This window comes from Drosophila erecta, unplaced genomic scaffold, assembly GCF_003286155.1.
Source record: "Drosophila erecta strain 14021-0224.00,06,07 unplaced genomic scaffold, DereRS2 tig00000092-arrow-pilon, whole genome shotgun sequence".
NCBI classification, from domain to species: Eukaryota; Metazoa; Arthropoda; class Insecta; order Diptera; family Drosophilidae; genus Drosophila; species Drosophila erecta.
The window spans coordinates 13,374,002-13,391,649 of record NW_020825207.1 but is presented as its reverse complement, the minus strand read 5'-3'; the positions used below and the strand labels follow the sequence as shown (position 1 = coordinate 13,391,649).

The following is a 17,648-nucleotide window of genomic DNA, read 5'->3' as shown; positions in this document are numbered from 1 at the left end:
ATTTTACCCTCAGGTATATGCATTTATTTGAATTTTTCGTATAGGTGGGGTACAGCTTGGTTCATTGAACCATAACTCAATGAACTGTTTTTCTCCCAGCCAAAGTGGCCAGATCACAAAAAGGCCAAATTCCTTGAAATGTACAAAACAGCTGATTTATTGTTTATTTGGGGGTGGATGAACAAAAAACATTTAAAAATACAAATGCATATTTATAAAATTACAGAGAGATTGGTGTCTTTACGAAAATGAGATTTACTTGAGATTCTGTTTCTATTTCGGCGGCACTTTTTTGCCACAACGCTGGGCAAATTCCTCGGGCGTGAGATCAGCCAAATGATTGATTCCCATTTTCCAAGTCACTTCGCCCTTCTCAAACTTCCGATTGTGTTCCTCAATCCGGGCTTTGGACTCGGCGTAGATCTTACGACGCATCAGATCCTCCTCCGCCTCGTAGTTCTTGTCGAACTTGGACTGAGGGTATCAAGTTGTAAATATTGCGTCGCTTGCCAGGATATTTATATATAGCCTCACCTTGTACTCCACCCACTCCTCGTCTGATACTAGGGACATCTTGACACTTGTAATTTTGGAGACCGACTAAATTTCGTTTCAATTTTGCGCTTTTATCACGGTTTCTCACTGAGTCACTGCATATAAACACACTGCATATAAACAAAGGAACGATAATATATGCAGCTGATCGGTGATGCCACTTTGGTGAAATACAAACATAAATAACAGTGGGGCCTCGTTCATAAAAACCGTATATTCTTCATCAGAATCCCGATAAAAACCACCAACTTTTGATATATACAACATTTTAAAACTGTATAATTCATAATTAAAATATATATAATACAAGCTCTAAAAAAATTTTAATAATTTTGATTCCAGTTTATTCCGAAGTAAGGAAAAAAAAATGGTCCTGAGTTTCAAACTTCCTTACTAAGCAGATTTTTTAAATTGTCTACTAAATAAATTGGTCAGTTTACTATGAAAAACTTCATCCTGTTGCCTAATTATATTAAAAGCATAATCGGAAAAATAAAGCGATAAAAAAAGTAATTCATTTTAAATACTTTTCAATTTTGTACAATTTTCAATTTTTTATTTATTATGTGTTTACTTCTTCGTGTGTGTCGTGTTTATCTTGTGTATAATACGAATTTATATATATATTTATATGCATTCTCTTACACTCTAAACAAATTTTAAGAATAAATTTCGGCTTCTCGTTTGCTTTTTTCAAAAGTTCTTTATTATTTGCACAGAGTGAGAATATTGACAAATTTCTAAGGTTAATCTAAGGACAAAATTATACAGACTTTTTCGCTTTAATGCCGCAAAAAAGTTGCTAGAAATAAGCTTCTGTCGTTGCGCAAATAATCAGTTTAAATATACTTTATATTTTGCCGTTGTTGTTTTTGTTTGTCTAAGGCTCAGCAATGCAAGTATTATGTTGTAAAATGAGTGCTTTTAATATGAGTGGGTGGGTTTTGGGTAGGAAAAGCAGAAACATTCGATTTATCTGGCATTAATTATCGGGGTTTGAGTTTTATGTCAGTTATTTGAAATGTAAATGTAAATGCGTTTAAGTTGTGCCTTAAAGTTTTACATGCTATGGCAGTCGTATATAGTTAATTGCAGTACTCGTTATTCATCGGTTTGAATATAAATGGGAAAGTGATTACAAATCAAGCACATCTACTTACAAAAGAAATGCTGCAATTTGATTCTTGGAGATACTTTTTGGAAAAAATCCAACCATTCTCTGTGATTGTGTTGTTTCTGCTTTCCTCAGAGTAGTGTAGTGTATTTTTGGATTTTCGTTTTCTTCATAATTTATTGGTTTTTATAAATATATATATGTATATGTATGTATAAACAGTTTTACGTACATAAAAATATATAATTATTTATATAAAAAACTAATACAATTGCTGCATGTATACAATAATTATTTATTCGTTTGTGTGCAAAGTGTGGCTGCGGAGTCTAAAACAAATCAAAAGAACACAAAACATAAAACGCACTTTCACCAAACACACACATGCTCAGAATATCAAATTGTAGTTGTCATCAAATTTATTGCATTTATAAAAAAATATTGCATTTAAGTATTATGCGTACATGCGCATGTACCACGCTTATATGCATGTGTTTAAAAACAAAAGTTTGCCTTTGTTTCAAACAAATCTTTGTTCCTGTCAGAACTGCCTGGGAATTTGTACCCTTTTCATCTGTTCATTTGCTGTTACCATGTACTCATGTAATGTGTTTGCGTAGTTATTTTATAGGCTAATACATCTAGAAGATTTTAGCAAGTTACTTGTTTAGGACAAAGCGGCGTGTTGGATATTGCGTGTAAACCTGCGAACCTCCTTCTCGTTATCATACAAATTGTTGTGTAAATTGCGTTTCTGTGTGGGGAGGGTGGTGTTGCCGTGGCCATCGTATAAATTAAAAATTAGAATTATAGTATAATAGATATAAGCTGTGAATGCGAATTGGGCCAGGGGATGGATGCCATTGCGGCATCCCCATCCCCTTAGATGCATCTCGATCGATTTTAGCTGCTCATCCGTTGCTTGTTTAGGCCTCTCTTTCTTTTATGTAATTGTAATGCTTCTCTTGCTGTTCTGGCTAATGCTTCCTTTTCTTGTTTCGTGGTATCATTGTCGTTATTTTCCTCGGTTCCCGCTGATGGTGGGAGGTGGTCAAGATTTCTACTCCTACTCCTACTCCCGCTGGTGGTCAGCTTAGGCCTCGGCCTTCTTCTTCTCCTTCTTCTTTTTCAAAAACGATGGTGTGCGCAGACCCTTCTTCTTCTTCTTGTCTTTCTTGGGTGATCCGTCCGTGGAGACATCCTGGAACCGTAATAGAAATTTGCAGTGAGAATATCGGTTGCGCAGCGGTTAGTAAATCAAATGAGGTTAGCTTAATGCGTGATGTTGTGCAAAACTGGTTGTAGACGATGAAGCGGCTGCTTGCTAACCGCTTACAAACCAGCTTCCTGCTTGTGAGTTTGTGAAGTGCTCGCGGATCCTGGATCCCATTGGATTACTTACCTCTTTACTGCTCTGCGAGAAGGTGCTCAAGTGTGCCTCCGAATGATCGCCATTTTGTACGTTTTCACCTGTTGCAAAGGAGTCAAAAAAGGCGTTAGTGAGTTGTATAGAAGTGTAAGTTGGAATGGGTCTCCTACAAATGTAACTCAGTGGACGCACACAAAATATTCGATTTTAATTTAGTATTTACTTTCACCATGTGAGACACGCACGAATAATAATCTAACTAAAACATGTATATGTATTATATGTTTTGATTGGTGAGGGTGTATAAGTACACAAATGGAGTTTGGGATTGAACAATCAAACACTGGGACATGCAGCAGGATCAGCAATATATGTTAACAAGCAAGCAGACATGCACAACAAAGCACAAACATAAATAATAAATAAAATGATGTTACCTGGTAATGTTACTGATTAAACTTAACTGATTGAAATGAATGTTTCGTGAGCATGAACATGTAACTTAAATCATTCACTTTTGTAAGGAAAACTAATTTATTATATTTTAGTTATAAAAATATGAAACAAAAATCGAGATTCGACAAAAATTAAACTTAACAATTTCACAGATGTTTAAATGTACAATGGTTGGTTCAGATTCAGTTTTAACTTTGCATTTCCATATTGTGCTTAAGTTACAGTCTTAACATTTAAATTAAGAGAACAAAGAAGTAAAAAATGCATTAGTTAGCATGATTTTTAGATTTCCAAATTATCATTATTAAACTTAATCTAGTTGCTTTAAACAATCATTTCCCTATTGTCGATTTCTGAACATCATAACAAAAGCGAAGATGTAAATTATGTACATTTCAAACTCGTAATACGTATATCTAGGAGCTGACAATTCCATCGGCCAGCTGCGAAATGCGAGCCCGACAATCGTGTATGATGGCCTTGTTGTGCAGCATGTGGGCTGTCACCACGCTATTCAGCAGACGCTCTAGTTCCTTCTCCAGACTGCTGAGTATATCATTCAAAGGCTCACCCTCCGCCGGCAGTTGGGGAGAGGCTTGATCTTGTTTGGTCGACATATCGGCCATTCCCACGGCCACATAGCTATAGGTGTGGCACAACTCTGGTGCCGAAGTGCTGCGGTGCACCATGGATGATGAGGAAGCTGGTGCTGGTGGAGGCATAGTTGCTGAAGAAGGCGTAGCGAGAGGAGCCCGGGCTGTCGTCTGCTGTTCAAGCAACTCCGCTTGTCGCTGCTTATATGCGAGTTGCTGCGAAATGTAGTGGATCTCCTCGTCAATTACTCTCTCCAACTTGGCTCGAAACTCCTGCTCATGGGTCTGGACTGTTTGCACGCATTCGGCATTGCGCAGCGACACGTTGATAAGGATTTCGATCGTTGCTGGTGATTGCGTGGTTGTCGGCGTGGGTGAGCTGCTCAAGGTCAACTTGACGTGCTTGCCCTGGGTGTAGGCCTCGGCCTCTTGAATGGACGAATCATTGCTGGTGGTGGCCAGTCGTTGGCGCCTGCCGGCGGAATCGCCAAGACCACTGTCACCTGTGATGCGAAAACTTTCCTCCTGCTCGGCTTCTGGTCGCTCCCGATCCGTTTGATCCCTGTCATTGGCATCAGTATCCTTGGGGAGAGCATGATTTCTGGGTAGAAAGGTATAGCTGCGGTACAGACCGCTGTCCTGCTCCCGACTGCGCGGCATAGTGATGGCCAGGCCGCTCATCAGGGAGTCCAGCTCATCTAGACTGTCGTCTAGACCACTGCTGGTGGTGGCGCTGTAGACCCGCTGCTTTCGCTTCGGAGGCGTAACTTCCAACTGAATGTGCTTCTCAGAGATAAAGGATTGCGATTGCGATTGGAACTGGGTTGGGTGCGTGGATGTCACCACATTGAGCAGCTTGCGGTTGTCCAAGCTCAACGTCGTGAGATCTATGAAGGACACGACCTTCTCGCGCTGCTCGGCCACCGTTTGCCAAATGGATTGATGTTCCGGATGCAGGAGAATGGTTGGTGACGTAATAAGCGGACAATTGAAGCCGAAATGCGAGATGGTGCGATACGGAGTTGATGCAAAGACCGAAATAGAATTATTCCTCTCTTCCAGCACTGATACAGATGCCATTGCATTGCGAACGGGGGTGCTGCTAATAACGCCCGACTCATTTCCCATGAATCCAGCTCCACTTTCGTTATGTTGAATACTCATATTGCTATCGTTAACTGGCGGATAGTTGTGCTTGGCCACGGGCTGGATCTTGTGTATGACATAAACCTGATGCATTGATGGAGCCGTTTTGAAGCAGGCATACATGTATTGGCCAGGCGAATAGAGGAACGCATACTTTTGGGCCAGTTGGGAGATATGTGCTAGAATCGATATATATCAAATGGCGGGTGTTGTGCGTACAAAAAGTAATGTAAGTATGATTCTGAGCACCTGAACCTCCAAAAACGCTCACGACAGACAGCTTCACATACTGGACATACGACAATTGACGGGAAACATATTCTTAAACATTAGGATGGAATATTTACTACTAATACTTAAACTAAGTGTTGTACTGCGTATATTTTATAAAATAAACAAAAAATCAAAGTCTAAGGATTATTACAACCCGTAATGTTACTTATATATTATATGTTTATGTATATATGCATGTAAATATGATTTTTTTAATCCAATTACTGTAAAAATAAACACCAAAGGCTGTAACTACATGTAGTGGTCTTAAAGTTGATGATTACAAAACCAAAAAGTCGGCCTTTTTTAAATGTTCTTTATGCCATATTACATTACAAAAGAAGAAGGTTTTTAATGTTACAAAGTTAAAAATACAAAGGTAATGACAAGCAGTGTTAAAATAATACAATAATATAAAATGTTCAAAATTTGGGTTTTTTAACGTTAGTGTTATCATTTCATTTCCTCTTATTTTTCAGTAAATTCTTTCTCAACTTCTGGTTTCACTGTTACTCCTCACCACCTTCATCAATTAACACATTTTCAAAAAGTCCCCCAGGCTCTGATAATTCCTCTGAAGTCTCATGCTTTATGGGCTCCACCTCCCGCACTAAAATCTCCACACCACGCACAATGCAAAGCGTGTCTAGCGTCACCACATCCTCATCTCCAAAATGAGGATTCTCTTTGGGTTCCGCGCCACCGCTTATGCGAATTCTTTCCATTGCCGCTTTCGAAGTGGACGGTTGGTCGTCGTGATCATCCATATCCTTATCAACATCCGTTTGCATCAGACAAATGAAGTGCTCATCGCCGTAATTACTATTTCTGTCCAATTCGCCATTCTTTTTTGCTATTCCTACAGACGGAACATTTTTGGAACTCTTCTTCTGTTCTTTTGTTGTATCCATAGAAACTTGGTGCTCTTCTGATTCACCTGCTAAACGTGTGAATTCTAGCGATGATTCGTCTTCTTCGAGTTGGCTACAGATTTCTGGAGTTTCCAACATGGTTCTACTCTGTTGTTGGTTCGTTTCACGGCTAGTTCCCATGACAAGTTCTGAAGTATTATGGCGGGAACTGTCAAAAGTGGATTTAGTATTAATCAAGTAACCTCTTTCGGTGTCGCTCTGTGAGGATCCTCCCTCCTCTCGCGTGGTATCGTTTGCGCTGTAATACACAGAACTGTTAGTCGCATTCCTATTAGTCTGAGTTGCAGGAGATTCTTTCTGATCGTCCTCCATTTGAAAGGTACTCGTTGAAATGTTATCCGAATTTTCACGTCCTTCTTCATCGGGCACAAAGAACGTGCTACTGGAAAGAGTTCTGTGCAGGGATTCATTAGATGAGCTCAGCTCGCGATGCTGGGCTATGTTCCTATTACGCATAGGTGGGAGGATAACCAGGGGCCTACGACGTTTGGCGAAGGGCGATGGGGGATTACCCCGAACTGAGTACAAAGCCCGAGCAGGAGTAGACGATTTGCCACTGTTTTGACCACGTGGAGGCGTTGGCAAGGCAACCCATAGGCGGGCTCCGCTATCCCGCTGGCCACACTGAAAGGCACACACTGAGGATGGACTTGATTTGGCTCTAGGGGAAGTTACTATGCTGCTTTTATGTTTTCTAATCGAGCCGGTTGCAATTCGCGGTCTGCTGACATTGCGAATGTTTTCCTGGATAAAGTTGCGCTTTCTGGTCGGACTGCTCCTGCACACAAATGTTGTGGATGAGATGACTCGACCTAGGGGAGTGTCGTTATATATGTATTCCTCTTGGCCCGCCCCGTTCTCCTTTTGTTCGTCTCCACTTTGCTGATCCTCTGACCAGGATCGCGACATTCTGGGTGTTGGTCGCGTAACAAGGTGAGTATGCGCCATCGAACTGCAGGGAGCACTGATATTATGTGCGGACAGGGATGAGCCACTGGGAGTCAGAGTGGTGTCCTGTGGTGCATTCTTCGACATCGGGGTCCTTGCATTGGTGTATACATGCGTATGCGTGCGAAATATCTCTTCGCTGACCAAGTCCTGCAGCTTCTTTGGCGTCATCTTGTTGCGAATACTATGGTCAATCTTTTCGAATATGGGCTCCGACTCGTGAAGTTTTTCTTTCTCGATCCGCTGAAGAATCTCGCGTTCTAGCGGTGTGAAAAACTGGTTGTCTATCTCTGATGAGCCAACTTCTTCAGACTCTCTGATCTCAGTCTCAGTCGCAACCAACTGATCATTTTCATCTAAATCTTTCAAAAGGGTATTGTGATCCATTGACGTAAACTGGTTGACGGTTACTTCAATTATTTCGCCAGGAGCCTCGGAATGTTGGAGCTCAGCCTCCACGTGAAGATCATTTTCGTCCATGTCCTTCTCGTCGACACGATCCCTTTCCTTATCTGAGGGCTCATCTGGCTCCGTTACAATGGGAGTAACAGGTTTTTCGTCGTCTCGCTTTTCCTCCTGTGTCCAAGTATGGTGTATTTCGTCATCTTCTTCGCTGCATATGGTGATACTTAAGTTTAATGGTGTCATCGCAGTGTCATCGGCTGCAGTAATGCTCTCCAAACTCATCGAGCGAAAGAGATTACCTATTTCGCCTGGTGAACTACTGGAAGAAACGGGTGATGTTTCCGTGTGAATTCCTTGTAGTTTTTTGGTACTCTCCACCAGCTTTACTAGGTTTTCGCCAGCTAAAGTAAGGCTATCCTCGAACTTCTGCAGAATTTTTGGTAGCTCATCACTTGGCTCTGTCATTCTTTCATCATTGACACCGTCTATAATCTCGCCCATATCCTGCTGTAAGCAATCATAAGCACTAAGAGTCACCACTTCCTGCCCATCATGAGGTATATTTTCATGGGTCTGCATATGTTCTTGCCAAAGCTCCTCGAACTCAGACTTCCGACGCTGCCGCTCTTCGCGGGTCATCAATTTGCGGTCGACCTGATTGTCACCAGTCGAATCTCTTTCATCATAAGCTTCGTCTAAAATATCGCCTGTATTCTGGTACACGCCATCATAAACACTAAGAGTCACGACTTCCTGCCCATCGATAGGTATATTTTCATGGGTTCTTTGTTCGTTGGCTCTAAAGACATGATCTTGCCAAAGCTCCTCGAACTCAGACTTTCGACGCTGGCGCTCTTCGCGGGTCATCAATTGGCGGTCGACCTGATTGTCATTAGCCGAAAGATGTTGATTAAACTCGGATATGATGCAATGCTCGGTCAGCTGCTGCTGCACAAACTCATCTGCATTCCTCGCTATCACATTCTCCTGGGGTTCCAGCCAACGACCAAAACTCCACACCTCTGTAATGTCCACTTGCTCTGAGCAGTAAATTCTTTGAGGAGGAGCACTTGTGGCACTCGCTCCAGCGCTGGAGGTTGCCTGGTCCACAACCAGTCCCATAAGGCTGCTTTCGCTGTTAATAGGACGTGGAGTATAATTAATGTTAGTCGATTCTTCTGAAAAGTTAAACTTTTCGATTTGACTAAGGAAATTATTGGTGGAAATGGAGTGAGAAGAGCTTCGTGTCTGCGTGTACGCATTACGTTGGACCCTCGGTGGTTCAGAGAACTTTGTCATTTCCCCAACATGATCGTATGACTCGGACAATGTCGCCAAGTGGCGGCGTTGCCTGGGAGTGCTTCCGGCACTTGTCAGCTCCTCCGCACAACTACTAGCAGTCGTGGCAGTGCCAATCCTTTGCAGCTCGGGCTTAAGGCGCAGTAGTTTGTCGAAACACGCCTGGCACAACTGTTCATAGCGAGGTGTGGCGAAGATCTCCTCGTAGCTGATACCTCGCTGCATGGGTCGGTAGCCCAAGGCATGTTGGTCTCGCTCCTTGGGCACATGCTTATGCTCAGTGTGTGGATGATGGCGCGGTGAATTGAATCCGAAATGGGAACCTGTGCGATACGGCTGTGGATACATTATATTCACATGTTGCAAAGGTCTGCGTGATGCGGTGGAGGAGCCCGTGGCGCTGGTTATAGTGCATGTACTGGCGGTGGTGGCATTTGAGTGCCCAGCTCCTCCGCGATAGCAACTGGCCAGGTAGCCCAACTGCTCGCTGTGTAGAGCCCGAAGCAAAGCGGAGCACACCTCTGGTTGGACGCACTGACCCAAAGAGGCAGCTGTCGCATAGACATAGGTATACAGATGGTCCGGTGATGGTATACGATCCTCGCCCTTGGTAGCAAACAAGTCACGTCGGCACTTGCTATTGCCGGCCAGGTTCCGCTCATATTGTTGGTTCTCCTTGTCGTCTACACATTTCTGATACTCATTTATCTTATTATCGCCTAGTTAAAGCGTCATAAAGTCCAAGTGGGTGAGGTAAAAGAAACGATAAATTGTAAGTATTTGTCGCAATCTAAAAGAAGTCCGGAGCCAGCTTCTTAGGTAAGTGCGGCTCTCGAAATACATACATAATTCGAATACGTACTGGATAACTGATCCATAAATCTGAAAACATATCCCATTTTTCAATGGCATTTTATAAAGTCGCAGACCTATAAAGCATATCTCAATACTTTCGAGTTGAAACAAGGTTCCTATGTATTTTTTCTCCCATAAACCAATGTAATGAAGTTAGAAAACCGCAGTGAATTATTTCAATGATACAAATCAACCTCAAACTATAGCTAGTGTTTAGTTGTGGTGCATCAATAGTTTGCCATGGGCTTGTGGATTATATAAGGGTTATATTGAGTATACACCATTAACAACGAACTGCGAGGGGCTAGTGGATTATATGGGGGAATATGTAGTTTCATCGAGATTATATACAATGGGCGTTTAGCCTGAGTACATTGAAGGGTGTAAGTACTAGGGAGTATCTTTCATATGGGTCTTGTTCGTTACCTCGGCCAGTTGGCGGCTTGCGATTTGTGGCTGTGTGAGAGCGTTCGCCGTTTATAAAACTAAGTGTGGCTAAAATAGTATTGAGAAATTAAATTATAAAATCATATTCAGCGACAGATGATTGTAAGTAAATCGCTAAACAAATGGGAAACAGACGTAATTGGTGCCTTAAACTAGAAATACGTAGTGTTGCATGAGTTTTAGAGTTTAGTATCGATCAAGCATGCCTTAAACTTATGGTATACGGATTAGTTATTGACTAATGTATGGGCTGGCTGCTGGGAAACTTAAGAAGCAATCAACAGAAAAGAGCTGCAGTTTAAAACAAAAAAATGGAAAATTGCAGTTAACACGGAGAAACCCGAACAAAACAGCAAGCTGCAATTTAATTTCTTGGCTAACAGCGCATATTGTGATTCAGCTAAGAGCATTCAGCAAAAGTTGGCATGGCATGTTGAATGTGGTTGGTTTAGTGTGCAGGTGGTTTATGTTTTTGTTATGCTGAACATTTTTTCTATAAACTAATTTCTTGATTTTTTGTTGACTACACACTAAACCTTTGGGGCTGCACTCACCTCCAACTCAAAAGGGGTTTCTTTTTAAACTGCATATTATTTAGTTATTTTATTTTTGTGTTATAGAGCGCAGCAGCCGCAGAAGTAGTAGTAGAAAAGGTAGTATGTAGTAGTAGTGGTAGTGTAGTAGTAGAATTTTGTGTTCTGTTGAGAGCTTCGTTTGCTTCTTGTTGTTGGTTGCTGGTCTTTCGTTTTGTTATAAATTTTTGGTTTATTTTATTTTTAGCCTACACACACTTCGCTTTCATATCAACTAACTAGTTTTTAATACACATTTTTCCTGTTCAATCTGCCAATTTATTTGGTTTTGGACTTTTTTCCTATGTGAAATAATAGAAAGGTCAAATTTTGATTTACAAATTGCCAAATTCAGAAAATGAAGCCAAGGTATAATAAAACTGCAGCTTTTCTACTATAATAAGTTTGGTTTTGTTGTATCAGTTGGAATTGATGTGCTGTTGTATTGTTGAATGTTGAAATTATAAATCATTTTATGCACGCCGTACAACAGTTGGTTCCTTAGAAGTGTTGTATAAATGTGAATTGTATTGCACAGAATTTAACTAATAAAAATGAATAGCCAAATAAAACCAAAAATTGAATTTCTAACAAAAAAGCAATTGCATTGCTTTCTTGTAATGTTTGTCATAAACCATTTCAGGTTTTTACAGAAAGGAAGTTGTGATAGTATCAATTGCTACAAGAATTTTTTTGTTGACTACATTGAGTAATATAAAAGTGTTGGTATTCATTGAAATGTGTGTAGTTTTGGACGTAAATGTGTGTTGGTAATTATATAATGCGAAAATACAGCAAAAAAAAAAACGAAAAGAGGAAAATAGCATAAAAATGTTATTAAATGTTAGGAATCAAATAAAATAAGAATACCACAAAATAAACTAGGGAAATAATACTACAAGGGATATATTATTATTTTATAACTACGCAAAATACATTATGAATATAGCAGCATCTTAAAGACTTAAAATATTAATAAAATTTAAAATAAATAAATAACAAAAACCAAGTAAAACAAAAGAAATAACAATGAAATAAACAAAATAACTGAACAAAAAAAGAAGTACAACTTCTAAACTTCGATCACATTATGACTTGAAAGACATAACTCTTGGACAAGTGTACTTGAAATGTTTTAGAGTGTGCATGATAAGTAATTTGAATCATATAAAAAAACAAGTAAATCACATATTTCAGTAGCAAACTGGACTTACCATCGCTCAGCACGACTTCCGCCTGCCTTGGCACTGGCGCTTGTTGTGTTTGAATCTCAATGACCTGGTGCTCTAAAATATCCACATAATATTAGTTGCTGGCAGGAAACAGGATAGAGTTTGTAAATAGAAAACATACCGGTCTCGGGTTCGCTTTGTGGGTATTTCTTTGTCCCCGCCTGCAGGACCGCTTCGGATTCCGAAAAGTCTGTGTCGGTGTCTGCAAAAGTTGTTGAAAGCATTATAAGTGACTATATTTGGCTATGAACGATTGCCAACTTACATTCGCCATGTACCGATTTCTTTTTGCGCTCCACCGTGCGTTTGTATTCATTGAGTTCATCGTCTGTGACGTTGTCGAATGGGTTCTTAGCATAAGGAGCCTTGTACACAGTGGCATTGTGCTGGAAGCCACGCTGGATGATTCCCTTGGAAGCGGCACCCATCATGACGACATGGTCGCCGGCCTGCGAGACCGTTGCATCCTTGAGTCGGCTCGCCTCGTCCCATGTCACGCCCTCCAGAATATGCGACTGTGGTCCGGCGGAAATCTTATCTGCCCGGCGGTTGTCCTTAATCTGTTTCAAAAAGCGCTCCCAGTTGGTAAGAAAGTTCATTAGGATTACATGAATTGAATACTGACTAGTTGCTGGACACGCTTAAATTCCCTTGGATTGGTTCCTGCAGGCACAAACTGGAGTGGATCTTCTATCCTCACTGGCGTTGAGTGGGTGGGGGAACCCTCAGCCACCCACTGCGATATTTAGTTTTATATTGTAAATTATGTGTTGTGTAGAGGGTGGGGTGGGATTAATGCAAATAGAAAAGAAAGAGAAAGAAATTTGATTTTAATGTGGATTGAATACTAAGATTCATATCTATATGGGAAGATCTTAAAAGATAAACATTCCCCTTAAACTGATGGATCGATTTTTACACATTAAGTCGTCTTATTTGATTACTTTTACATCAATCTTAAAATTAATGATATATTTAGGCATTCCAGTGCACGTTCTTTTCAAAATTTTGTATGTTTAACATGTAGATGTATTAAATCCAGTAATATCCCTAAATAGCATTACAATTTTAAATGACAAAATAAACATAAAATAACTAAAATAACAAGCATAAATGATTTTGTGCCTTGAATAACAATGAAAACAATCAAAGAGAATAAAATAAAGATACCATAAAACATGCAAAGAAAAATTTGATGAATGAAAAATAATGCGATTAAATATGAAATCATTGATTCACTAAATAATAAAATGTTTTATTTATTACATAATGTTTAGTATTCATAGCAAATTTCTTTCTCTTTCTTTGCATTGTTTTAGCGCTATTGTCTGGTCTTTGAGGCAGCGAAATCCCTAAATGAGGCACAAAATCATCTATGCAAATTTGTATTTTTTGTTTATTTTATTTATTTGATTAATGCACATTACACAGTATGTGTTTGCTTGCTAGCAAAGCACGTAAAATAATTTTGGTTTAGCACGAGTTTTAATTCTATTTCCAAAGTATATAAATATAAAGAACTTGTATATTGATTACTTTCATTTACTTAAACTCTAAAAATTTTATGCGTGAATATAGTTGCAGCTTAGTAGCAAAGTTGAAACTAAAACTGAGTGCTAACGAAATGGAAATCATATATGGAGCTAGTAAGTGGAATGTCTGTAAAGAGTTGAAGGATTCGGTTTCCACCAATTTCAACTATTTTCCCTCAATCTCCTTAAGGTTGGTGGTTTTGGTTTGCTTCATATCTTCGAAAGTAATGATTTCTACCTTTGTAATCTTCTTGGGATCCGGAGTGCCGGTCTCCAGAACCTCGACCTTTTGGTAAACGTTTGGCGAGTTGAGCCACCGACTGCGGTCGCCGCCTTTGCGAATATCTCCCTTCTTCCAGATCCTAATAGGAAAGAGATTTTATTAGAAAATTTGTTGGGTACAACGTAAATAAATTCTATTACCCCTGACGGAAGAGCTCCTCCTCCTCAAGAAGATAGCCCAGTGATGAAACAGCTGGCGGTAATTCGACGTCGTTCTTAGGCTTGGGAGGATCCGATTTGATCAAAGGATGGCGGTAGATATATCCAGTGCGGAAGCCAGCATTGTCCAGCATGCGCATTAAGGCCTCGAATTCGGCACCACCCACACGCCACTTGGGCGGACTGCCGACCTTGGGTACTGCTTCGGCTGCATCCTTTTCAGCAGCGGCAGCACCATCTTCGCCAGCGGCGACGGCGGCAAACTTCTTCTCCAAATCCTCCGGCGGCCGGCGTGACTGCTCGTAAATGGCCTTGCGCGACTCCTCTGGAATCAGCACCAAGTTATCCAAGCCGACGGGCAACAGCTTCAGTTGGGTCTCGCACGCCTGCACAATGTGACAGGCGGCGAAGAAGGCTTCCTCGATGGTCTCTCCGCAGCACAAAGCACCGTGATTAGTTAACAGAATCACCTTGGAGTTGGGACCGAGGCTGCGAACCAATCGATTGCGCTCCTCCTCGTCGAACAGACCAGTATAAGCGTGAGTGGTGATCTCGCCCAGCACACAGGCATCCTTGGTCAAGGGCAACAGACCCGTCTTCAATGAGGAAATAGCCACGACTGGACTGCAACCGATATAGATGGCGCATCGAATGTCTGGACGGGCAGCATGTACCACCGAATGGAGGACAAAGTCTGCAAGAGAGTTAAAAAAATACATATATATTTTATATATTGATTTATAGATTCAATTGTAAACCACTTACGACTCTTGTTGCCACCAAAGTTGGTGGTGCCTTGCTCCACAATCTGTCCTTGCATGTCCACCTTGTTTAGCGCTGAGGCAGTGATCTCGTGATAAAGCAGGCCGTATGGATTAACCAGGAAGTACTCCTGATCGACCTTGAGACGGGCGGTGATCTGTGCCCCCAGACCCTGGGTCCAGCCGTTCAGATCGAGCAGACGGAATGTGGCGGCCAGCTTGCACCGGAGTATCTTCTCGCCCTTGGCATAGCCCATGGACTCGACGCCGCGTATATCGTTGATGGGCACCATGCAGTTGCTGCTCTTGAAGACGCTGCCCACCCTGGACACTGGTACGCCCACAATGTCCGACAGCTGCTGCAGGATTCCACTAGCGCCAGCTCCTCCATCGCGCGCCGAGTCCACGATACGCTCCAGCTCCTCGCGGAACAGCTTCGAGCCCATTATAGCCTCGACTCGCTTGCGACGCTCCATTTCGCGCATATCCTGCAGGAGGAGAAAGTCAGGGGTGGTGGTGAGTGTTTGATGGAGGGGTTGTTATTCAGTTGGGACTTCGACGGCTTGCACTTACCTGTTCAATATCCGCGGGACGTGCTTTGCTATTGTCATCATCTTCGCCGGCAGTGGGATCTATGCCATTCTGTGGCGGTTGCTCAACTTCAGTCATGATTTATATCCCTTGTAATTCAGTTAAAATGCTGCAATTAAATGGAGGAAGATTTTTTCCCAATTTAGAATAAGTTCTTCTTCAACTTGACGCTCAGCTGGAAAATTTTCGACTGACCTTAAAAACTGCAGGCAGTAGCACCAAAAAGGGGGTGGCAAACAAGAGAGAGTGGAAAACGAAGAGAGTGCAGTGCAACCACCCAAACGAGAGGGAGACTCTCAGAGAGCGGAAAATTGACAGGTTTCCCTGTGAATGTCAAAAAGTATTTTGGGGGAAAGCAGAGAAAGTAGCGGGGTGACAGAATGGAGTGCCGCATATTTCCACTTTAGTTAATTTCTAATTTTGGCCAAAATAAATGCTAGATTTTAGGGGAAAACGCATATGTACATCCGTATTTTTCCCCATATCCACGTGCTGAAACGGCAGCATGAACGGAATCGGTGAAATCTATTTTAAGATCCATTTGGCTTTTTGAGAAACCCAAAATTTATGCCTCGAAAACGAAAAGAAGGAACTACTAGCTATCTCGATCACAAAACGAAAGAGCGAGAAACCAAAATAAACAAACCAAAATGTGTGTTGCTCTTAAAATGTTTAGGCGTGGTGCGTACAAATACCACGAATTTTAACCTTCAAATTGTTGCAACATTCACCATGCGAAAAGTCCTACAGATAAATAAATAATGTCACCACGTCGAAAAACAATTTCTTGGCTCAGCCAAAAATGCAACCCGAACCAACTAAAAACGAACCGACTTTATTCAATTCCTACACGATGACACACTTGAAGCAACAATAAACCATAATTAATGTGCATTATGCTGACCCGATTCTTTACAACTACACCCACTCGCAATTTTTTAGTTCTACGCGTAATTAAAGGCATAAAATGTGCCAATTTGTAAGGGAAATTGCCAGAGGCAATGGAATGCAAAGAAGAAAAATTCTGGAAGACACAGAAAACATTTTGGTATCTTTGCTTTAAATAAAAACATCTTCTCGATTTTAACATTTTTAGTTAGACCTATAGTGTTCAACATATATAAAATAATAGAGAAACCCCATTAAGAAAACTTTCATTACATCTTAAGATTTACAGTTTTTTCTATGCAAGGTATAACCTCATTCGTGGGCGGCACTTTTGTAGTCAGCTTATTAGCTTGGGGAAAGAAAACCTGCTCACAAAAAGAGGAGGGCACAATGAAATTGCATTGCAAAAGTGCATTGCCAAAGGCTTTGTTTGTTGCTGACTTTGCCGTTTTGCTAATTATGACGTATTGGCAGGCAACGCGTGCCGCATATTTTAGTTCGCTCTTAACAACAATATCGTGATGTTAGGGTAATTGAACTTTGCTGCCGAACAGCACCCAACCGCAAAGTGCGTGGGTGGCGGTAGAAGTTTTTAGTTTTGCCTGAAATAAAACAGAATAATGCTGAATAAACGCTTTTTAAGTGTCCACACTAGATAAAAAAAACGAGATGCAGACGAGGTAGGCAGTTGTGTGCGTCGGCGTTGAATAAACTTAACAAGCCAAAGAGTTCAGTTTTCCAGCGTGGGCTTCTTCAGACTCCTCCGATTGGAGTTGGAGTTTGGAGGAGGTTGCGTAGGTGGCAAAAGGTTGATTAAAGTCAAGAAAAGAAGAGTTCCTATAGACGACAATTTGATTTCTCACGCGCTGCAATAGCCTTTAAAGATCTAAACGTCGTTGCACTGCAATACAATGCTATAGATAAAATGTTGAATAGCCCGAAATTCGCCACTGGTTACCGAATATAGTCAAAAGTGTCAATGGACAAAAGTCAATTCGAAATTGTATCTAAGCCTGCATAACTTTTGGTTTGTTGAACCTTAGCAATGTCAGACAACTTCTCCAAATCACTCTTGATATATTATCTCTCTTTCTCTCTCTCTCTGACCTTTTTATGCGGAAGACAATAATTAAATTTAGGAGCAGCTAATGCCACAGCGACGCCATTCTCGTCGCCAGCGCCGCGTCAGCGTCAGACAATTGTTGTTGACATTATGCAATTACATCACACTTGTTTGCT

The 17,648-nt window shown here is 41.2% G+C and overlaps 2 protein-coding genes across 10 annotated transcripts in view; both read right to left on the bottom strand.

The window, feature by feature from the left end:
* Nucleotides 1-129: 129 nt before the first annotated feature.
* LOC6547423 (protein CTLA-2-alpha) lies at nucleotides 130-742 on the bottom strand. Its single transcript, XM_001974769.3, has 2 exons — nucleotides 535-742; nucleotides 130-474 (listed from the first exon to the last, which is right to left on the bottom strand). The coding sequence occupies exons 1-2, from the start codon at nucleotides 571-573 to the stop codon at nucleotides 274-276; spliced, it is 240 nt and encodes a 79-aa protein (XP_001974805.1). The 5' UTR covers nucleotides 574-742; the 3' UTR covers nucleotides 130-273.
* Nucleotides 743-1,238: 496 nt separating this feature from the next.
* LOC6547424 (protein hu-li tai shao) overlaps nucleotides 1,239-17,648 on the bottom strand; it is a 28,161-nt gene continuing 11,751 nt past the window's right edge. For 2 of the 9 annotated variants that reach the window (XM_015156362.2, XM_015156363.2), the window contains exons 4-12: nucleotides 15,504-15,630; nucleotides 14,935-15,418; nucleotides 14,152-14,863; nucleotides 13,967-14,090; nucleotides 12,822-12,932; nucleotides 12,462-12,756; nucleotides 12,318-12,398; nucleotides 12,179-12,250; nucleotides 3,565-5,412 (exon numbers count right to left, since the gene is read on the bottom strand). In XM_015156362.2, the coding sequence (XP_015011848.1) occupies nucleotides 3,911-5,412; nucleotides 12,179-12,250; nucleotides 12,318-12,398; nucleotides 12,462-12,756; nucleotides 12,822-12,932; nucleotides 13,967-14,090; nucleotides 14,152-14,863; nucleotides 14,935-15,418; nucleotides 15,504-15,599 (3,477 nt within the window). In that variant the 5' untranslated portion in view covers nucleotides 15,600-15,630 and the 3' untranslated portion in view covers nucleotides 3,565-3,910. Of the gene's footprint in view, nucleotides 2,877-3,071; nucleotides 3,140-3,564; nucleotides 5,413-5,833; nucleotides 9,810-10,371; nucleotides 10,441-12,178; nucleotides 12,251-12,317; nucleotides 12,399-12,461; nucleotides 12,757-12,821; nucleotides 12,933-13,966; nucleotides 14,091-14,151; nucleotides 14,864-14,934; nucleotides 15,419-15,503; nucleotides 15,631-17,648 lie in introns of those variants that run through there. The other 7 variants (XM_015156364.2, XM_015156359.2, XM_015156365.2 and 4 more) reach the window with 7 other exon arrangements.

What these genes read in the sequence shown, in the direction of transcription:
- LOC6547423 (XM_001974769.3), bottom strand. Translation starts at nt 573, where the DNA reads ATGTCCCTAGTATCAGACGAGGAGTGGGTGGAGTACAAG. An exon ending in AGGAGTGGGTGGAGTACAAG is followed by an intron (nt 475 to 534) that starts GTGAGGCTATAT and finishes TGATACCCTCAG; the next exon opens with TCCAAGTTCGACAAGAACTA.